This window comes from Giraffa tippelskirchi, chromosome 2 (genome assembly GCF_054371585.1).
Source record: "Giraffa tippelskirchi isolate mGirTip1 chromosome 2, T2T-mGirTip1v1.2.pri, whole genome shotgun sequence".
Classification (NCBI taxonomy): Eukaryota; Metazoa; Chordata; class Mammalia; order Artiodactyla; family Giraffidae; genus Giraffa; species Giraffa tippelskirchi.
The window spans coordinates 26488578-26511769 of NC_137276.1; the positions used below are offsets into that span (position 1 = coordinate 26488578).

The window sequence follows — 23192 nt, forward strand, 5'->3', positions numbered from 1 at the left end:
ATACACATAAAACTTATTTTCACCTTTTTAAAAGCTATATCTTTTAACAAATATATATATATATATATATTTGACTGCATTGAGTCTTAGTTGCAGCACTCGGGATCTCCAGATCTCTATTTCATCATGCGGGATCTTTTGTTGCAATGCACGGTCTCAGTGGTTGTGACACATGGGCTTCATTGCTCTGTGGCATGTGGGATCTTAGTTCCCCAACCAGGGATGGAACCCGTGTCCATTGCATTGCAAAGCAAATCCTTAACCACTGGACCACCAGGAAAGTTCCTCATTTTAACCTTTTTTAAGTGTACAGTTCATCGGCATTAAGTACATTTACACTGATGTGCAGCCATCACCACAGCACTTCACAACTTTTCATCTTACTTTCTCCTTCAAGTCCTAGTGTCTTATACCTTCTAGAGGTTAATTCATTTTTAATCAAGGTGTCACAACCCTTCAAGAGCCAAAGGCATGCATCTTTGGAGGGTTCTTTTTTTTTTTTTTCCAATTTTTAAAGTTGTAGTATATATACAACTTTCTCTTGGTTGTGAGTACTGACTTTTTTCCCCTTTCTGTCTTTATGCCTCTCATTTCTTTCTCTTGTGTTAATACCTTAGGAAGGAGCATAAATCCAATAACAGATGGAAGTAGTGGAGAGCATGCTTGTTTTATCCCAGTGTTTCTTCACTGAGGAGTGTTGTGGGTAAACGTTCTCAGATCAAGAAAGTTTGCTCCCATTTCCTGTTTGCTACATTAAAAAAAAATCATAAATAGGTGTTGAGTTTTATCAAAGAACGATTATATGGTTTTTATCCTTTACTTGACAATGTGGCAAATTACATTAATAGATATCTTCTAAGTATGTGCCATTCCTACACCTTCAGTGAAATTTCATAGAAATGGAACTCTAGTGGTAGAATTTCTGAATCCTTTCTTTCATTCAGTTGATTCATTCAGACTATGGTAATCAAGAGACCAGTGTTGTAGCCAGATTGCCTGGGTTCAAATCCCAGTTCCACATCTTGTTTTTTAGGCAGGTTATTTAATCTCTCTGTATGGTGGTTTGTTTCTCTGGAAAGTAGGGTATTAATAGTACCTACCTCAAAGAGTTGGTATGAAAATTGAGATAAGCAAGTGCCTAACCACTTGCCTGGTGGCTCAGATAGTAAAGAATCCGCCTGCAATGCAGGAGACCCTGGTTCGATCTCTGGGTTGGGAAGATCCCCTGGAGAAGAGAATGGCTACCCACTCTGGTATTCTTGCCTGGGGAATCCCATGGACAGAGATCCTGGTGGGCTACAATCTATGGGGTCACAGAGTCGGACACGACTGAGTGACTAGTACTTTGGGCTTCCCTGGTAGTTCAGTCGATAAAGAATCTGCCTACAGTGCAGGAGACCTGGATTCAATCCCTGGATCAGGAAGATCCCCTGGAGAAGGAAAGAAGGAAATGACAACCCACTCCAGCATTCTTGCCTGGAGAATCTCATGGACTGAGGATCCTGGTGGGTCCATGGGGTTGAGAGAGTCAGACACAACTTAGCGATTAAACCACCACCAAGTGCCTAACACAAACTAAGTTGTCAATAAATCTTATTTTTTATCATCAAGCATTTTTACCAGGATCTGTGCTAGGTGCTGGGAACTCATAGTTAGGGTAACTACATGGCTCCATTAACCAGTACAGTCTTGGAAGTCCTATTTTGTACCTCTTATCCTGACATAATTATTAATGGCGTTCCTTTTCGCTCTCAATAGCTTCCCATTTTGGATGATAAATTATTTGATCGCTGACTGGTAGATGAAGAGATCAGTGTAATGTGGAGGGCCTGGATAGATTTGGTTGTAGCTAAGGTTCCCTAATGTGAAGCAGAATTGTGGTTGGGGTCAAGAGAGAGGACTTTCTGGCCCCCACAGGCATCTCAGCCTTTCCCTTGTCTTCTTGTTTGCATTTTTTCCAACAAGAAATCTGCAGTCATCATTGTCTTTGTTCCCCTGAATGTAAAAATGTCTTTTTTCCTATGGTTGCTTTTAGAATTTTTCTCTTTATTACTGACTTTTGAGTAACCTGCTTGTGATGTGCATTGGCATAGTTTTCTTTATGTTTCTTGACTTTGCAGTTGAATTGCGTGGGAAGGGGTCTATGAGTCCAAAGAAGGAAGGAAATTTAAAAAATTTTTGAGCATTGAACATAGTGAAAACACAGCATATGAAAATTTGTGGGTCACAGCTAAAGTACTCTTTAGAGAGAAAACTATCGTTATGATATGTCTGAATTTTAAAAAAAAGTTTAAAATCAATAATCTAAATTGAAAAAAAACCTAAACCTAAATTAATTAGAAGAAAAGACATTATGAGAACAAAACAATAAAATAAAAGGCAGAAAATAGTAAAGAAAACTAACAGAACCCAAATCGGCTCTTTGAAAAGATTAATAAAATTGATAAACTCCTACTAAGAACAACCAAAGAGAGAAAAGACACATTACCCATATCAGGAGAAAGAGAAGATATTACTTCATGGAAAATAATAATAAGGGAGCATTAGTAACAGTTTTCTGTCATTAAATTCAATAAGACAACATGGACAAATTCTTTGGAAAACTCAACTTTTTCAAAGCTGACTCAACAAGAAAAAGAAAAATGTTAAGTGCCTTTATACCTGTTAAAGAAATTGAATTCATAATCAAATACTTTCCTGCAAGGAAAGCTCCAAATCCACATAGTTTCACTGATGAACTCTACCCAGCATTCAAGGATGAAATAATACCATTCTTACACTCAGGAAGATGGAATAGTTTCTAACTCACTGTATAAAGTGAGCATAATCTTGATATCAAAACCTGATGAGAACATTATAAGAAAGGAAAATATCAGAATACCGTGAACGTGGATGCAGATTTTTTCTTAAAAATATTTACCAAATCAAGTCCAGCAGTGTATAGAAAGGATAATATACCATAACCAAGTAGAATTTATCTCAAAAATGCAACTTGGTTCAACATTTAAAAATCTATCAGTATATTTCACTATATTGGCAGAATATAGGAGAAAAAAATGCATCAATCGATTCAGTAAAAGCATTTGATAAAATTCAGCACTCATTTATAGTAATGATTTTTTTAAAAAAAAACACCTCATAAACTAGAAATCAAAGAAAGCTTTCTTATCCTGAGCATCTACAAAGAACCTGCTAGTATCATCATACTTCATGGTGAAAGACTGAGTATATTCCTCTTAATATTGGAATAAGGCAGGACTTCCGTAATGGTCCAACTGTTAAGATTCCATGCTTCCACTGCAGAGGGTGCACAGCTTCAGTCCCGGTCAGGGAACTAAGATCCAGCATTCCACTCCATATGGCACCTCTCAAAAAAGATTGGAATAAGGCAAGAATGTTCTCTTTTACTTCTTTTATTCAGCATGGTCCTGGACATTGTAGCCAGTGAAATAAGAAAAGACATGCATGTTGGAAATAGAAAGATATATAATGGTCTTTTTTTTTTTCCTGACATGACTGTCTATGTTGAAAATGCTAAGAAATCTGCAAAAAACAAAAATACCTATTAGAATTAATAAATGATTTTAACCAAGTTGCAGGATACACGTTCAATATGCAAAACCCAGTTGTATATCTGTATACTCCTAGCAGCAAACAATTAGAAAATGAAAATTTCAAACACCATTAATAACAGTTTCAAAACACATAAAACTTGTTACATAAAGAGAATGACAAGACAAGCTACAGACTGGCAGTAAATATTTGCAAAGACATATCAGATAGATGACTGTTATCCAAAATATATAAAGACCTCTTAAAACTTAACAATAAGAAAATGAGCAGCCTGACTAATAAATAAACAAAGATCTTAACAGACACCTCACAAAAGATATATAGGTGGCAGATAAGCATATGAAGCAGTGCTCAACATTGTATATCATTAGGAAATTGCAAATTAAATCTACAAAATCCCACGACACACCTGTATCAGAATAGTGAGAACCCAAGGCGCTGACAATACCAAATGTTGGCAAGGATATAGAGCAACAGGAACTTGCATTCATTGCTGGTCACAACGCAAAATGGTGCAGCCACTTTGGAAGATAGTTTTTTACAAAACTAAAAGTACTCTTACCATACAGTTCAGCAGTCATCCTCCAAATGAGCTCAAAGCTATGTCCACACAAAAATCTGCACGTGGATGTTTACAGCAGCATTATTCATAATTGCCAAAACTTAGACACAACCAAGATGTCCTTCGGTAGGTGAACAGATAAATAAGCTGTAGTACATCCACATGATGGAATCTTATTCAGTGTTAAAAAGAAATGAACTATAAAGCCATGAGAAGACATGGAGGAAACTTAAATGCATATTGTATATTTTAAAAATTAAAGAATCTATTTTGAAAAGACTACATACTGTATGATTCCAACTCTATGATCTTGTAGTAAAGGCAAAACTATGGAGAGATTAAATTCCAGTGGTTGCTGGAATTAGTAGAAAGGGGATGAGTCGGTGGAGCACAGAGGTTTTTTAGGTCCGTGAAAATACTCTATGTGATACTGTCATGGTGGACACACATGATACATTTGTCCAGACCTATCAAATGTACAATATCAAAAACAAACCATAATGTGAACTATGGACTTTGGATGATAGTTCTTTGTCACTGTAGGTTCATCGATTGCAATTCATGTGCTGCTCAGGTCTGGGATTTTGATGGGGGAGACTAGGAATGTGCTCGGTGAGGAAGTCCATGAGAATTCTCTGTACTTTCTGCTTCATTTTGCTTTGAACCTAAAACTTCTCTTTAAAAGTCTATTAAAGAAGAAAACTTACATAAAGCTACAGTAATCAAGATGGAGTGGCACAGACATAGTCTAGATATATAGGTCAAAGGGATAGAATTGAGACACCCGGAATAAGCCCATACATCTATCTTGAACTGGTTTTCTGCAAAGGCACCAAGACTATTCAAGAGGAAGGATCCCTCCTCTTGAGGGCAACGAGATGAACTTGTACCAAAAAGTCTCAAAAAACTATATAAAGTACTGAAATAGGGACTGTTGGAATTCACAGAGTCCTGTTGTGACAAGGGGTGCTGTTGGAATTCACAGAGAGGAGGGGTAACCGTAGGCTGGATGGTCGGGGGCTTCCCAGTGTAGATATTCCGATACTTTTGTCAAAGAAGGAAGGGATGGGGACGTACATTTCAGACCACGAAGGATGAGAACTATGAGGAAAGTCACACGATGCATCGCTAGCGTCCCTGTCTGTTTCTGTGATTCTTCCTGTGGTCCCGCATCTAACACAGGGCCTGGTGAGCCCGTAGAACAGACAAGCCATGATCTCTGAATCCCCAGGGAGATGAGGTGACTTTGCCTCTTTGTAAGGGGGATCTCTAGATCAAGGAACCCACCAGCCTCTTGTAGTAGCGAATGTTCCCTTTGTTCCTGAGCTGGAAATGGTCACAAGCACTGGGGCCTCAGAGCTGGAGTCGCTGGGAACTCCACCCGCTCGGAAGGGCGAGGAGCTGAACTCTTGGGTTACAGATGTGCCCCAGCTGGGTCTGGGGCCCACCCACCTCCCTCCCCAGTGTTTATTGCTGCTCAGCTCTGCCCAGGGAGAGCTGCCGAATCAGCTTTCTCTGGCCGGGGCTGGCTCTTGGAGCCGAGCTGTCCTGTATCTCTCTCACTATCCACCCCTTAGATAAACAGCCTGGCGTCCTCCACACGCTGCAGAACTCTGATGTGGTTGTTCAGGGCTTCCTCAGCCAAACGCCTCTTGCTCTGAGAGGGACCCTGGCAACGGGCCCTGCTTTTCCTCCAGCCCAAGTCAGGCCCTTGCTGGAGTGACAGGAGAATCCACTTCCTGCCCAAAAAGGTGGCCGCAGCAGAATTCTCTGCGGGGCGGAGCTTCCTTCCTCACGGCCCACACACCCAGGCTTCCTCCCCAGGGAAGGTCTGGGCAGCTTCTTCATCAGACAGCCCCCCTCAGCCTTCTTTTCCTGTGACTTTTCTCTATCAGACCCCCGTCCTGCAAATTAGACACCCACCAGGTTATACAACTCCGTTTCCCCAGTATCTCAGTGGTAAAGAATCCTCCTGCAATGCAGATGTGGGTTCGATCTCTAGGTTGGGAAGATTCTTTGGAGAAGGAAATGGCAACCTCTCCAGTATTCTTGCCTGGGAAATCCCATGGGCAGAGGAGCCTGGAGGGCTACAGTTCAGGGGTTGCAAAAGAGTCGGACATGACTTAGCGACTAAACAACAGCAGGTTATTGGACCCACTTTGCAGCCCACCTGGCCCCAGGTGGGGGGACATTCACCTTGTGTATTACACACGACGGCAAATGTTTATCCCCCGCCCACCACCCTGCCATGCTGTTCACAGGCCACGCCATTGACCGGTGCAGTCTTGCAAGCCCCCCTACACTGAGTAAACTCAGCTGGCCACCTGTATTTGGTTACTCTGGAGTCTGAGCAGGGGGATTTGCTTTCTTTGAAAGGTGACCTGTAGGCAGAGAAAATGTCACCAGGATCTGGTTAGCAGTGCGTTGCCTTCCTGTGGCCAGTGAGCCCTGGAGAAGACCAGGAGGACAGATGCCGAGGCTGGGCAGTGGTGGTAGGGATCAGGTGACAGGGTAGCTGGGATCCGCACCTGAGGGCTCGGGGTAGAGGGTGGCAGGTCAGCTGGGCGCTTACAGCTCTGGGGAGGGCCCACTGACCCAGGCTTGTCTTGGCCTCAGAGGAGCCCAGATTAAGACAGAGATGGGGGAAGAGGAAAAGCTGTGACAGAAGGAGGAGGTGGGAGAGAGGCCAACTGCCTAGCATCCTCAAGAGGCCTTCTGAGGGAAAACTCAAATCTGTGGGGCTGTCGGATGACCCCTGCCTTCCAGGAGGCACGTGAACCCAGGGGGAAAGGTCAGGCTGCTCTTGGCAAGGAAGGCACAGGGAACGTGACCATCGCTCTGCCAAGACAGAGCTGGCCTCACCTCCTACAGGAAGTCTTCCCTGACCTCTCCCTTCAGGTCCCACAGGATGCTGTTCATACATCCTCACCATTCCCCATCACTCCAGAACTTGCTTGTCTGTCTCTAGCACCAGGACAAAGCTTCACAGACCTCTGGGCAGAGCCCAGGAGACTGCATTTTTAATAGACGCCTCCCTCCGCCAGGGCACTGGGTTTGGGCAGACTTTAAGCTATGCTTTGAGAACCATCTTGCTCTAGAGCAGCCTGTCCATAGAATATAATATAATATCAATATAATATCCAAATATAATATCAACCATATATAGAATTTAAATTCTTCTATGTATGGAGAAGGCAATGGCATCCCACTCCAGTACTCTTGCCTAGACAATCCCATGGACAGAGGAGCCTGGTAGGCTACAGTCCATGGGGTCGCTAAGAGTTGGACACGACTGAGCGACTTCACTTCTACTTTTCCCTTTCATGCACTGGAGAAGGAAATGGCAACCCACTCCAGTATTCTTACCTGGAGAATCCCAGGGACGGTGGAGCCTGGTGGGCTGCCGTCTGTGGGGTCGCACAGAGTCAGACACGACTGAAGCGACTTAGCAGCAGCAGCAGTAGCTATGTAAAAGCATAAAACAGGTGAAATTATTTTAAGAGTATTTTTACTTAATCTTTCATATCCAGAATATTTTCATTTCAACATACAATCAGTGCAAACATTGTTAATGAGATATTTCACTTTTTTTGTTTTTCACTAAATCTTTGAGACCTGGCACATATTTTATACTTACAGGGCATCTCAATTTGGATGGGCCATATTTCAACAGCCACATGTGGGTGGTGACTGCAACATGAGACAGCTCTAGGGCTTTGTTGCTGAATGTGACTGTGGACCAGCAGTTTCGGCATCACCTGAGCTTGGTAGAAATGGAGGATCTCGGGCTCCTGCCTGGCCCCACTGAATCAGCACCTGCTTTTTAACATGTTGGCAGAGGTGCTTTGTATGTGTGTTGAAGGCAGTGAAGCCCTGCTCTAGATAGAGATCATGAGCTCCTTGGTGTAAAGACTGTGATGTAACTCATTTCTAGCACCTAACAGAGGGCTGGTATCTAGAAGGCACACAGCAAATGTTTTGGGAGGAAAGGAAGGACTGCGTGAATCTTCCCCTCCCTTTTGTTGGTGAGAATCTCAGAATCCTAGGTCTGAAAAAGAATTTAGGAGTCAGAGAACAAATGTAGATCAGAGCAGATAAGCAACTTAAAGTTTCTGTAGCCTAACTCCTGTGAGCCCCAAAGAGACAGGGCAATTTGGGTAAGTCCCTTGGCTTTCCAGGCACAGAAAGCCTCCTTCTTTCAGGAGAAAGGTGATCTGATGAGGGCAAATCACTCTACACCAGGGCCTGAGCTGGCCTGCCTTTGTCCCCATCCTCTCTGTGCCGTTTCTCAGAAATCCTATGAAGCTGCTGCTCAGAGGCCCCAGGCATGGCCTACAGCACATTAGTTGTATCCATCTATTTATCCTCAGTGTTATTCCAGAAGAGATTTAAGGCATCTGTAGATTTTCATAGATTTCAATGAGATGAAACGAGGGATAGAAAAAGTATTAAAGTGTACATAGGTACATGGAAAGGGTGTTCACTCTGGTGTTAGTAGTGAATATCCAACAGTAGTTGTTGTTGTTTGATCACTCAGTCATGTCCAACTCTTTGCGACCCCATGGACTACAGCACACCAGGCTTCCCTGTCATTCTCTATCTCCTGAAATTTGCTCAGGTTCATGTCCATTGATCAATGATGCTATCTAACCATCTCATCCAACAGTAGAGTGTAGGTAAATCAACCATGGCCCATTCAAACATCAAAATTCTGTGTTGCAATTAAGAATGCTAGTATGGAAGTAATCACTGACATGAGACAAAGCCATTTACATAGTGTAATGCATTGATGAGCTTATTTTATCTATATGCACGTCTGGAAAGGATATATATCCCAAATACTAATGTTGCTTTTTCAGGGGGAAGGATAGTGAGTGACTCCTGCTCTCTTTTTTATCTACTGCTTCTGTCAGTTCAGTTCCGTTCAGTCGCTCAGTCATGTCTGACTCTTTGTGACCCCATGGACTGCAGCAAGCCAGGCTTCCTGTCCATCACCAACTCCTGGAGCTTGTTCAAACTCATGTCCATTGAGTTGGTGATGCCATCCAACCATCTCATTGTCTGTCATCCCCTTCTCCTCCTGCCTTCAATCTTTTCTAGCATCAGGGTCTTTTTCAATGAGTCAGTCCAATTACTGCTTCTGTAATTTCTAGTTTTTCCCCCCTCAATGAATATGAATTACTTGTGTAATACAGAAAAAAAAATTACAAAACAGAATATGGCTGAGGGAATGGGGAGCGAAAAAAATAAGAGTTCTACTCCATGTAGAATTTATTTGAAAATCTATTAATTAAAAAATTCCTAAGTACAAGTTTATAGTGTTATACTCCGTTGTCTGTATTTGCACGTAGCAGGCAATTATTAAATGTTAGAGAGGTGGACTTACAACATCGGAGTTTGAAAACCCATGAGCCAGCTTTTGTTAAATTTTAGTCTGTGTTCAGGGAAGTGAAAGTTATTAACGGTGCAGTAGTTGTGTTGTTTTGCATGGAATCCAACAATGACCCACCCTTCATGTGTGGGCCCTAAATAGCCTGTGTATGTTGGATTATGGCTGTGCAAGAGAGGATCCTAAAATCATGCATTAGAACTGGGCAGGCAGGTGGGTAGATGGGAATATGCACACACAGGCATGTGTGCACACACATATACACATGCACACATACCACGCACACGTCAAATCTAGCGTAGGACCACATTTCACCACCTCCAAGGCAGCACTTTGGTCCAAGTTGACTCCTAAGTGATCTCCTCTTTCCCTAGTGTGGCCCCTTCACTTCCCTGTAGCTCCAGCCATCCTCTGCATGATCCGCCTCTGCCTGGATCCCATTACCTGTACCTCCAGCCCTGCACGCTCCAGCCTCCACTCCACCAGCTCTTCCCCTGCCTGGACCATTTTCCCCCTCCACTGTGGTTCACTTCCTCACCTCCATCAGGTCTCTGCCAAATTGCCATCTGATTTGTGAGGCTTCCCTCACCATGTTATATAAAATCCCTGTTTCTTCCTGTTCTGCCCCACCACCTTATCCTACTTCATTTTTCTTTATAGCACATATCCCCACAACATAGCACATATTTGGTTACTGTGTGTTCTCACCAACTAGAATATAAACTCCCTGAGGGCAGGAACTTCATCTCTTTTCTTTACTGCCAATTTTCTAAGTGCCCAGTGCTCTAAGGAATGCTCAATAAATATTAATTAATATTAGAAAGAAGGGATGAACTTTCAGACATCATGTGAGGGATCTTCCTCATTTTACCGATGAGGCGAAAGCTTGCAGCCTGGCCCAGGGTCACACAGCTGGGGCAGTGGGTTGGGTCCGGCTCTCCACTCCGCTCCACCTCCCACCCTCCCTCGCCTTGTAAGGGAGGCTAACCACATACACACACACACACACACACACACACACACACACACACGGGCCGTGGCTTCGTCCATCCCGTCTCCTGTGTGTTTTTCCAGTTTATACAGAATTTCAGCCCAGAATAGCGGAAGAAAAAACAGCTGTTCTTCCAGAACCCTGGAAGCTCTTCCAATGGGTCTGTCCCTGGAAAAACAGCAGCAACCTCAGGGTGGGAAGGTAGGAGACGGAGGAGGGGACAAGGGGCTAGACTTGGTTTTGCAATTAAAATAACAGCTGGGTCTGTTTCTGCAGAGCGGTTCTGGAAGGTGGGTGGTCTGTCTGATGTATCAGGTGGGGCCTTCCACATCCTGGCCTGGGGTGGGGGTGAGGGGATGGGGTTGAATGACGTGTGACTAAGAACTCACCCAGCATATGACATATGAAAAAAACTGGATCCAGAGAAGCCTCTGGAAACCCCACCTGCAGCCTGGCCTGAAATCTTGCTGGCCTCTACCCCTGCCTCGCTCCGGGACATCTCCGGACACCTCCCCCTGCATCCTCAGGCCTCCTTGAGACGGTTCAGACACCCCCTTTGATGCACAGAGAGCTCTGCCCACGCGCACTCATGCCCCATGTGGTTTGTTAATCGTCTGTGAAATGAGAGATTTGAGGCATCACTCATCCGTGTGAGGGCAGTGGGGCCCGGGAGCAGTGGAGCGGAGTTGGGGAAGCAGAGTAGTTCCAGTCTTCTGAATCCTGTCCCTCTGTCTGGCTTCTCAGATGCAGCTTTTGGATAAGTTTCCCATCGAAGGTGGCCAGAAGGACCCCAAGCAGAGAATCATCCCCTTCCTCCCAGGTAAGCTTGGGATGGTCCCTGCTGATGGGATGGGGGTACCCTGGAGAGGGGCATTCTCTAGGCCAAGAGAAGGTTCGCAACTCCACCAGAATTCTGGCCGGGGTGGGCCTGGCAACCTGCATGTTAACAACCCCCAGGGGATCAGAAGTCCCTGATTTTGAAGGCCATTGTTGTCACAGGGGCCTTTCCTACTTCTGCTGGCCCCAGACTGTGTAACCTATGAGGAGTTTCTCAGCTCTGGGACTTTGGTGTCCGTTTTATAAAAAGCATAGAGAGCTCAAGTTCTCCCATGAAAGGATGAAAAACTGCAGACTGAACTCTCCACTGGCTCCCATTGTAATCACAGATAACCTTTTAATTGAGCGCACTTTCCCTCCCACTCTGCTCGAGTCCTCCTGGCACGGTTATCCAGCGAGGCCCTGCCAGCTTACATAACTCAGCCTGTGAGCTGACAGAGAGAGGATTTGAACCCAGGTCCGTCTGGTCATAAAGGCCATTAACCATCACACCATTTTGGAGCACGTTCAAGGCAATTGATTATGCTGTGTAATCGAGAGGGGCTCTTCTCAGGTGTGTCATAACCTGCTATTACTGTGATGTCTTCAATTGGTATAGGAATATATAGCTTACAAAGTGCTTTTAAATTTGTGATCATATACAAATCTCCAAACTGAGGCATGCATTGTAATTTCTACTTGAGGGATGAAGATGCTGGGGTTCAGAGATGTTAAGTAACTGACCATAAAAGTGGCAGAGCTGAGGTGTGAACTTGGTCTCCTGCCCCAAACTGGGCTCTTTGCCCTGAACTGCATGGGTGGTACTGCCTGCTGGCTCTCTGATGCCCTGTCTTTCCCCAGGCTGGTGGGTTGGGCTGGTTCCTGGGGAGCTGCCCTCCAGTGGTCTTCACCCTCCATGCCCTCCCTGGGTGTGGAGGGTGAAGACCTCCAGGATGACAGGGGTCAGTGGGGCCATTGAAAGTAGCGGGTCTGTGTCTCATTAATCCCTGGCACGTGGCCCGCCCGTGGTTAGTACCTGCTTGTTGACTTGAAAACCTACTGAGGGGCAGCTCCCCTAGAGAGTGGTTCTTCTCTAGAAGTGTACCCCCATCGTCAAAATCAGTGAAAGACAAGAGCAGGCATTGCCGCCTGCCCTCCCCGTCTAATGCTAAAGCTGTAGAGAATTGATTTAGCTACAAAAAAAGAACTTCTAAATCCTACAGAACAGACAAGATGAGAACGAGTCAGTGAGGCTGTCAGAAATCTCAGCCCTGGGCCCCTTCCATGGAGGCAGAAGACTGCCTCCATTCCCCAGCCCAGGAGTTAGTGCGGGGGACTTTTGCACCCTGTCTGGCTTTCCACTGAGCCTGGAGGGAACTGGAACATCCAACACCCAGGTTTGTAGTGACCTTAGAAGTTGCTCCAGTACAGTCAGATTCTCCGCCCACCAAGGACCTGGGAGCCCAGCTAGGATGCTGTGGACACAAGTGTCCCAGAGCCTAGGAAGCCAGAGCTGGGCCCTGTTGCTGAGTGGACCCGGCTTTGGGGTATGAAGGCTACCTGTTTATCAAGAAGAACCAATTTCTCCCCGACTTGTGACCAGTGATCCAAGGAGAAAGCACTTCACTGTTATTTACTCACTGGGTGTTTATGAGGGCTCAGGCTGTGCGGGGCCCAGGAATAAGTGCCCAGGGCCAGGGACTGGGGTGGATGGATGAATCCAGGGAGATCTGGATTTGTTTCCTTCATCTAAAGGAACCCTCAGGCTAGGAGAGAGGGAAGGTCTACTCCTTAATCATAGACACACTTAAGGCAGAATGTGACCCTTGCTATCCCTGTGAAGTTCCTTTTATTTTTTTATTTTTGGCCTTGCCACTCGACTTGCGGGATCTTAGTTCCCTGACCAGGGATCAAACCCAGGCCCTGGTAGTGAAAGTGCCAAGTCCTAACCACTGTATTGCCAGGGAATTCCCTGAAATTCCAATTTTGATGGAGAAGGAGCTCATTGTGAGCCCAAGGCATCAAACCCTCCTGCTGCAGGAGAGAGACCTCTCTGAACTTCAGGTTCCTCTTCTAGGATTGAGGTGAAGATTAAAAGAATGCATGTGAAATACTTTGCACAGTGCCTGTCCCATAGTAAGTGCTCAATAAATGGCAACTGTTAATTTAAAAGGCTGCCCCTCCCTCCTACCCGCCCCCCACCCAAAATATCCAACTCCTAGGAGAAGGCACCAAGCTCAGCCAGCCCCCAAGAGAGGATATTGTGCATCATGTGTGTTATTGTCTAGAGGAATGAGACTGACTGGCCCCTCATGCCTACCTCATCCCTCCATCCTGAAGGAAGTTTCCTTTTCTTGTGCATTTCTGCATTTCTCCCCTGCCTTCGGTGGAGCTCTCTCTCCAGATCTTCCCTTTTGCTCATTTGCTGTCCAGAACTTCAGAATGGACATTGTTGGTCATTTGGAATCCCACCCTCAGATCCCCAGGCCCTGTTACTGGCTTTTCCCTCCCTCACTAGGAACTACCTTAACCCTCTCATACTTGACTCAGTTCTTAGCTTGAAGAGGAAGGAAAAAGATTGAAGGAAAAAACCCCAACAGAAGCAGAACCAAGCAAGTAAGGGTTAGAGTGGGCCTGGGGGTTCCCAAGCCACCCCACAACCCTGAATCAAAGGGGCTTCGCCAGGAAATGCGAGTTTCAGAGAAGGGCAGTGATGAATGTTGCCTACCTTAGGTCAGGTTCTGGAAAGCAGAGCCTGAGATGAGGGTTCTTAGGCAAGAAGACTTCGGAGTACTGCTCTCAGGTAAACATCCTGGGTCAATGAGGGGAGCAGCACAGGACAGGGGAAGATGCTGGCCTCAGCCTGATCCCGTGAGGAGCTCTGGAGGGTGGACAGCACCACAAAGTTGTCCCATCTTAGGGGGCAATGCTTTTACTCCCCATAATAGCATATCAGTCACTGTGATCATGAGCCGCCCCCTCTCCCAGCAGTGTGAAATGTGGACAGGTGCTCTTGAGGGCTGAGGGCGTGTCCCTACAGAAAGGGAGCTGTGAGCCCTTAGCAGCTGTGAGCCCTTAGCAGCCAACACCCACAGAGCGCAGGGTGGGAGCATCAGCTGGTAAGGATGCCTACAGGAAGACTGTATTACCTGACACCAGCTGGAGTCTCTGTTCCCAACTCCCTGCCTCTGGAGAGGACGTCTGCAGTCCCCTGCTGATTCCCCAGGGCTGAGCCCTTGCGGTGGTGACTCAGCAGAACCTCAGTGCTCAAAGTCGCTGAGGTAATCCAGCAGCTGGTGCTCCGGCAGGCAGCCGGGGAGGGCAGCAGCCAGGTTCAGGAACAGCTCCGCCAGCACTTTGCCTTGCCTGGAATTTCAGAGCAAGGGGAATCCAAGGGCAGGAAGCAGGGGGCCCCTGTCGTCTCCAGAGGCGCCTTGATATTAGCTTTAGAGGTGACCGGGATGTGATGTGAGTCTCTACTGCCCCGGCAGGGGTTCTGGGGGTGTCTTTGGAGCATTAGGCCAGCTACTGTACTCTGGCTGCAGGTTCCTGTCCGGAGGCTCATAGACCTTTGGTGGTTTAGTCACTAAGTTGTGTCCGACTCTTGTGACCCCATGGGTCGTAGCCTGCAAGGCTCCTCTGTCCATGGGATTCTCCAGGCAAGAATAGTGGAGTGGGTTGCCGTGCCCTCCAGGGGATCTTCCTGACGCAGGGACTGAACCCACGTCTCTTACGTCTCCTGCTTTTGCAGGCGGGTTCTGGACCACTAGCACCACCTGGGAAGCCCTATAAAACTCCTAGGCACTCTATATTCCTCCCCTCCAATTCCACGACCAAACTACAGGATAGGTGGCATTAGTCTGGGAAGGATTGGGGGCAGGAGGAGAAGGGGACGACAGAGGATGAGATGGCTGGATGGCATCACTGACTCGATGGACATGGGTTTGGGTAAACTCCGGGAGTTGGTGATAGACAGGGAGGCCTGGCATGCTGCGGTTCATGGGGTCACAAAGAGTCGGACACGACTGAGCGACTGAACTGACTGACTGACTGAAGGACAGATCACATCACTTTCCATCATCACATAGCCACCGAGCTGTGTACCCACTGCCCAGCTTCCCCAGTAGTAATATCTTATGTAACAACAGTACATTATCAAACCCAGGAAATTAAGGACTCAGTTAACTACAGTTACAGACTCTGGAAATTGATTTTTAGTATAATGAGTTAGAGAGGGTTGGTAAGCAAGCATGCCAACTGATCCTTAGGAAGGAGATGGCAGTTTGGCAATCGTCCCTGAGAAGTTCCACTCCCAAGCTGACCTCTTGGCATTCGCACCTCTAACAGAGGAGCAGGGGTGAACCTTGTTTTATCTTAAGGCTTGTTCCTAAAAACTTATTGTGTGAATTTTGCTCTTTGGGACAATTCACATCATCTTTTAGGTATCCTAAATGCTATTTTTTGTAAAAGAGACACATAATAAACCCTTTTGCAAAGTAGAGCATACTTTTTATTAAAATAATTCTTTTCTTGGTTTATGTATATTTTTATAATTTGGGGCTTCTTCGGAGTTTGCTGGAAACAGGAAACAGACCCAAGTTTCAGGAAACAGACCTAAAACTCAGAGATTGGCCAACAGTGTTGACCTCAGTATGAGCAGCACTAGTCCACCAGATTTGAGATTTTAGAGTAAGATCTGGGTTTTTACCGTATTTTCAAGCCAGTTACATTAGCTTACCCCAGACTCCTGGATGCCAGCAGAAAACACGAGACTCCTGGGTCAGACACAAAAGGCTTCATGATTGCATTGCAAGCAGCATGAGCATCAACACATTGGCATCAGCTCCTGTTGCCTCCAGGTCCCATAGGGCATGGCCCCATGGGCCCAGAACAATGCCTGCACACGCAATACATTACATTATAGGAGAGGAACCAGATCTTACGGAGCCCACATCTTTTACAATGGGCAGTAAGCAAACCTACTCCTTTGGCTCTGGAGAGAGACTGTCCCAATCTCCCAAGGCTCTATGCAAACCTGCTGATTGCTCCAGAGCAAGACACTGCCTCTGTCTTTTAAAACTGTTTGCTCCACAAACACCTTTGAAAAGATAATCCAGAACAAAAGGCAGTCAGTGCTTTGTTGACAAGACACAGAAATGCAAGAGAACCAAAGAGAATTGTCTCACAAGTGCATCTCTCTGAGGTCTCCTGCTTTGGGGAGGGGTGGACAGAAGTGAAGTTCTTTAGGACACTGGGCCAAGCATGATGGGGTCAGCAGCCTCTCAGGGCAGCCTACTGTTTACATGGAACTCTCTGCCTTGTTTTAAAAGACTATTGTGGAAAATCCATCTCCTGTTGCCCATTCTGGGATTGGAATAGATTTCCTGTATATCTTGAGTTTGCCAGCCCAAGGAGGCTCCTGGGGAGGAAATGGTCATTACAGAGTGAAGGAGAATGTGTAGCTGCTGATGTGAAAAGCAAACCACTGCGACCAGGGACCAAGGGGCTTCAGAAGCCAGGCAGCAGAGCAGAAAGAGGTCAACTCGCTTGGCAAAGGCTGTGCGAGGTCTCCTCCCACTTGCAAGCCATCTGTGTCTCTGTACGGCCAGTGCTAGCCTCTGAACTTCCAGAAAGTCCCTTCACCCTCATATCAGAGTCAGTCCCACTCACCAGTATACATACTCCCGGGTTGGCGAGGCGTGGAGAAGCTAGATAGCTTAGGAAGAAAAGTGAGCCTATCACCTTAATCAGAGAGGTGCTGCCAGGCTGCCAGTGGCCTCGTGACCTCACGAGCTTAGAGGGGTGTATTTTTAGAAAGCAAGCATGCTTCATCTTTTGGTACCCGCTCACCAGTTTACATGTCTGCTCTTTAGTGAAGAGGCAGTCTGGGGCCCCAGTGCAGGGTAGGTGCTGGGTGAATTGCAAGCATGGGCTCCAAGTCCTTCCTCTCCCTGCCCCCCGAGAGCCCTGTGCAGGAGATCCGGTGTTTGTTCCAGCTCAGAAGGAAGCAAGGGGGAGGGATGTGTTTAGCTAGAGCTGGTTCGTGGTGTGGGGAAGAGTCAGCTCTCTCCCTGGGCTGTCGGTGGTTCTGCTGGTCCCCAGCAGGCGTCAGCCTGAGAAAACCCTCCCCAAAGGGCCTGGAGGGCTGTGAGGGAATCAGTGGCTCAGAGATGCTGGCAGGTGCTGCAGCCCCCAGGGGAGATGGCCTGAGAGGTCTCTCACCCCCGACCAATGACCTGGGATGGCAGGGAAAGGCAGACGTTCTATGTGATGAAGAAGGGAAAATAGGGTCTGCTGGTAATACCAGGGTTTCCAAAAGATCAACAAGATTATAGGCCTGAACAGCACTGTGTGCTGTTTTAAAAGCAACTTTCCTCTAACCTCCTCTGGAAGTGCTGGGTCTTCTCTTGCTGTAATTACTGCCCCCACCCCTCAAAATCATCCTGTTGCTCTGTAATCTGGGGCGGGTGATTCCCGGGCCTGTTCTTGGCATCTGGTTCTGAACACTACATGGAAGAGTGTTCCGTGTTTGTTTCTGCCGCAGGTATTAGTTGAGCACCTAGTACGTGCCAGGCCCAGCTGTAGGCACTGGTGATATAGCCAAGAGCAGGGTAGACTGGGCCGCTATTCTCAGGAAGTTCACCTTCCAGAGGGGGAGACTGGAAGCAAACCAGTGAGCAGTTTCCAATAGTGATAAGAGCCAGAAAGAAGATCAGCCAGGTCATGCCACTGGGGCTCCGTGTGTGCATGCATGCTCAGTTGCTTCAGTCACGTCCTACTCTTTGTGACTCTATAATCTCCAGGCTCCTCTGACAATGGGATTCTCCAGGCAACAATACTGAGGTGGATTGCCATGCTCTCCTCCAGCGGATCTTCCCGACCCAGAGATCAAACCCTTGCCTCCTGTGTCTCCTGCATTGCAGGGATTCTCTACCACTGAGCCATAGGGGAAGCCCCGCACCTGAGCTTATGTGATCCAAAAAGGCTGCTTTACAGAGGTGATGCCTGAACTGAGCCAGACGTGGGCAGATCAGGGCCCGGGGTGCCAGGCTGAGGGGCCAGCAGGCTAAGTGTAACTGAGTGTGGATGTTTAAGAACAGCAGAAAGTGTGTAAAGCAGGTGGGGAATATGGGGGTGGAGTGGCTACAGTGAGCTGGGCAGACAGGAGTTGTGGAACCAAGGATTCCACAGCGTGTCTCCTGTGGCAGAGCTGCCCAGGAATGAGAGGGCTCCATATGCATGTGTGAGCGTGTAAGGTCTGCCATGCGGCCCAGTCACAGGCCTCCCGGATCGGTTTCCTCATCTGACAAATGGGTTAATCACGGTTTGGAATGCCAATGCAAGCACACAGTGCCTAGAACTCATGGTGTGAACTGCCGAGGGAGAGGCTCCAGGGCTCCCAGCCTGCCTCTCCATCTGGCAGCTGGGCTGCAGGACGTGTGGGTTTCCTGTGCGCCACCCTCTGCCCGCCTGCCCTCTCTGTGCTGAGTCAGCGCCACAGAGCAGCCCTAGCTGCGCTTCCTGCTGCTCCTGCCTTCCCTGCGGTCTCTCTCAAAGCTGCAGAGAGCTCCTTTCTGAAGAGCTGAAGATCCAGATGGTTGATCTGGGCAGAAAGTGGGGAGAAGACTGAGCATCTCTGGACCTGACACCATGATAACATAGCAGGATCGTGAGCTTCGTGGCTGCCAGGTCTGCCTGGAGGTAATGAGCTTTGGGGAAGGCAGTCACTCGAGGGCCCCTTTTACTTTTAAAAGTCAGTGTGGCTCAGGCCCCCTAGTCCTTCCCCCATGTCATTCCCTCAGTTCCAGACCAAGGCAAGAGTCAAGTCACTTTGTTACCATGTGCCATGTATCTTCTTGTCCATAGATAATTCTAGAAGAGAATCAGCCTCTTGAATGTCCACCCCAAATCCTCAGCCCCCGGTGGAGTATATCCTGGGGTATCTTCAACAAGAAGCCTCTGATATAAACAGAAATGCATTCTTTGTATGGTCTCAGTCAGCTTGCCTAATATAATGTGCAGGAAAATGTGCCCTGGACAGAGAGTCAGAGTCCTGGATTCTAGTGTAACTCTTGCTCATCACTGTGGCACAACGTTGCATACAGAAAACTAGAAGTTCGATAGAGCAACCGGGGTCATCTTGCACGTTGGCAAAGTCACCAGAGGCCAGTGACTTCCAGTCTCCGTGATATTCCTGATCTCCCCACCTCCCCCCTGGAAATAAATGGTTTGCTTACCCCATGCCCAAACATCCTTTTTCAAGGGTCACATCCTTTCACTCCTGCTTAGAGGGCACTCAGGTGTGCCCTAGGAGTGGCACTATCAGTAAATTCACACTCATGTAAGTGTCAGGTCAGTTACCTGAGCTCAGGTGTGACACAGGTGAGAGAGCAAGAGGGCAGCTGAGATCAGAGAAGAAAGCAGGTGCTGGGCCCCTGGGTGGGTGGGTGGGGGGCACTGTGAGAAGCCTGGTCAGTGAGCTTTCAGCATGGCTACCACACCCAGCCAGGCTGTGCCATGGTCCTGGGCCAGACTGAGGGGTGAGGATTTGTCCTCAGTGTGGTGAGAGGTCTCTGAAGTTTTTAGGCTGAGGACCCATGATCTGATTTCTGTTTTGAAAGGATTCTCAGCTGAGCATCTGGGATAGACTGGAAGGGAAAGGGAGTGAGCGTGGGGTGGGGAGACCCATGGAGGCTGGATGGGGCCAGCAAGAGAGGAGGCTGGCTTGGCCCGGGCTGGGCAATGGTGTGGAGGGAAGTAGGCCTGAGATGTATTTCAGAGGAATAGCCAGGAGGCCTCACTGATGGACTGGAGCTGGGGGTGAGGGAGGGATTGAGAATGGCTGATGACGCACAGGTTCTATTGTGGGCAGCCCAGCCCAAGATGCAGACCCAGTTTTCCCAGGACCTTTCCCCCAACTCAGGCCTTGGACTTCACCCTGGGGTGAAAGGAAACTTCCCCCACTCCCTGAGCTAGCTGAAGCCTCTGGCACATATGAAAGATGCTTTGTGGTGGGAAGTCCCACCACCAGCCTCCCTCCCCAGGAGCCTCCGGGCACTAGGCGCTCTGGCGTCTGGGTCCAGGGGTTAGAAGGGGTGGCAGAGGTAGTGGTGGTGCAGGAAGAACACTGAGGTCCATTGAGAGGGAGCTCAGGGCCCCCCTTCTTAGGAGGCAAGGGGTACTAGTGGCAGATCTCCATGGTGTCCCTGGCCTGACCCCTCCACTGCTTGCTCAAGGTCACCCCAACTGGACCCAGCCAAGGACAGAGCCCTGAGCCAGAGCTCTTCCCTGGCGAGAACTGAGCTAGCTCTTGGAGACACCCCAGGCCTATAGGAACTGATGCCCCATTCATCCAGGGGCCGCCTGGCTCCGAGCTGTGGGCCCTGAGAGCACCCCTCCCCCTTCACCTCCACGGCTGCAAGGACTGGTGTCCACAGTGGAGGCCCCAGGATGCCAGGCAGCCCGGCCTCCAGACCACAGTGGGCCTGAGGGACTGGCATGGCCTGAAGGTGAAGTCTGTTCACTTGAATGCACCTTCAGATAGCTGAGGAGGAAGCGAGGGCACTGCAAGGGGTGGGCATGAGGCTGGCAGCACTGGCCTCTCTCTACCCTTTAGGGGAAGGGTGGGAGGGAGAAGGGCCACACTTCTATTTCTCCCCAGGCTGGAGCCCAGGGGCTGGATTTCCCCTTAATGAGGACAAACGGGGCAGATCTCGGAGAATTTCCAAAGCTGCATTGCTGAAGGATATACCGTGTGACTCCTCAGCTCTGCCAGCCCCAGAGCGTGGTTCCAAACACCAGCTTTGGGCTCAAACACCCCTGGGTTCACACCTGGGTGCTTGTTGTCCAAAACTGTGTGTTTTCTGTGATGGAGGCTGGTACATGTTGCATGTCAGTCAGCACTGGAGGCCTCACTTCAAACTCTCCACAGCCTAGCCTGTGACCCAGGGCTAGCTTTACTCTGCATCTCTGCACCTCCCTGCTGACCTTCATCTGTGAAATTCCCCCAGGACTGTTGAGAGTATCAGATGAAATGTTATCCATGAAGCACACAGCCAGCACTCAATACATGATGGTTACTTGGTGAGTCCTAGTTAGGGGCTCAACACAAAAGGCTGAGCTGTCTCTCTCAGCTCCTTTCCGAGAGTGAGGTCTTGCAGGCGATCTTGTGCATTTCAAGGTTTGCTGTTCAAAATTTAGCTGGCAGATCAGCAGCAAAGCTTCATCGGAGAGCTCGTTAGATATGCAGAGTCTTGGCCCCATGCCAGACCCACTAAGTTACAGTCTGCATTCTAATGAGATGCACAGGATATTTGTATGTGTAGGAAAGCTGGAGAAGCACTGTTTAAGGTCTAGTGGAGCCCTTCGGTAGACTGGCTGATTGTCTTCAGCACTTCCTGGGTGTTTGGTTACATTCAGGCCATTCACATAATATAAACCACTGGCCCTGTGTTGGTAAGTCAATTTCTGACCTGAAGTAGAGGTGCATGGGAGACGAGGCATCACACCTATGAGGGCTAGTTCGTCGATCTCACACCCCTACACATACCTGAGTTGCCTGCCTGTTTCTGGGTCCCTGTGGGATGGGTGTATATATCACAGCACAGCCCTCTTCCCCCCCATCACCAGCCTAACCAGAAGAGTGTTCAAGCCCCAGCCACACTTCGTCATCAGTAAGTCAGCACACTGTCCCCTCCCTTCCAAGACGGGGTGAAGTTTGGGGCCAAGGTGATTGCTAAGGTTTTTGTTTCAAAAGTCTCTCTGGAGATGGGAGATGGGAGAGACTAGCCCAGGAACCGTTCACTGGTGGTTTTGATGATAACATGGTATCTAAAGTCTACATGTACAGTTGTGTTGTACTGTTAGGAGGGGGAAAAGGCTTGGGTCTCTTTTAAGGAGTCTCCAGCAAAAGGGTAAAGACAAAAAAATTAATAAAATACAATAAACTGAGATTCTAAAGGAGTATCTTTTGCTCTTCTTTATAAAACAGTTACTGCAGACCTAAATTTCAAAACAATCCAGAAGAGGAGAGTTGAGACAAGGAGTGACTGGTAATTTGGTGCTTTCTCTGATTGGCAAGTTTTTTACTCTCAGCTTCTTGTTTCTGATCTGAAAGATGAATTTATAACTTTAATAGTTGGTAATTGATGAAGATGGCTTAAGTAAGACCTCTGTAGTTGGCAGAGCTCTTCTTTTTAAATAGTAAGGCTTGTTGCAGAAAGAGTTCACACGTGAGCTCAGTAGCCCAGGGATACTTTTTTGTTGAATTGGCTACAGGAGAAAAGTTGCAAACAGCTTTCTGAGGAACTATGTGTAGGCTTAGAACTTTCAACAAAATTAACAGTTGTAACTGAGAGATTTCTGTTTAAGGATTATAGCTACTCTTTATTAAGTACATATTTTTGTCAAATTTTGTGCAAACGGTTTCATGTGCTTATATTCATCTCTTTCAATGACAGCAACACTTTGCAGATGAAGAAGGCTCACTGGCTAGAAAGGGTATGCCACCCACACCAGAGTGTTTGCATTTCTTTAGATTTTGTTTCAAGTTTCATATTATGGGTTTTTTAAATTATATCAGTTAGAGGTTGACCAGTGTTGTCTTTTTGATAAAGTGTTCCGACAGTAAAGGTCTTCTCTAGATAACACATTCTCCCTTTTCACTTAACCTACCCAACTTCAACAAGCCACCTAGTGTTAGATGCTGGGATTGCATGCATAGTACCCAGAAGGAATGACTTCTGCCAGCTGGCTTTGTAAACATAAATTTATAAAGTAACCATGTGACAATCGTCACAGATAACTATTTTCTAAACCATGGTTCAACAGGGGACTAAAAATAAGAAAGGAATCCCACTTTA

At 47.4% G+C, this 23192-nt stretch overlaps 1 protein-coding gene across 11 annotated transcripts in view; it reads left to right on the forward strand.

The window, feature by feature from the left end:
* The window catches only part of SH3PXD2A (SH3 and PX domains 2A), a 243862-nt gene that overhangs the window by 84573 nt on the left and 136097 nt on the right, over positions 1–23192 (forward strand). For 9 of the 11 annotated variants that reach the window (XM_081543957.1, XM_081543719.1, XM_081543741.1 and 6 more), the window contains one exon: positions 11260–11335. Coding sequence is in view for 8 of the 11 variants with exons in the window: in XM_081543719.1 (XP_081399845.1) it covers positions 11260–11335 (76 nt within the window). In the remaining 3 variants the exon portion in view is untranslated. The remainder of the gene's footprint in view (positions 1–11259; positions 11336–23192) is intronic. The other 2 variants (XM_081543911.1, XM_081543774.1) reach the window with 1 other exon arrangement.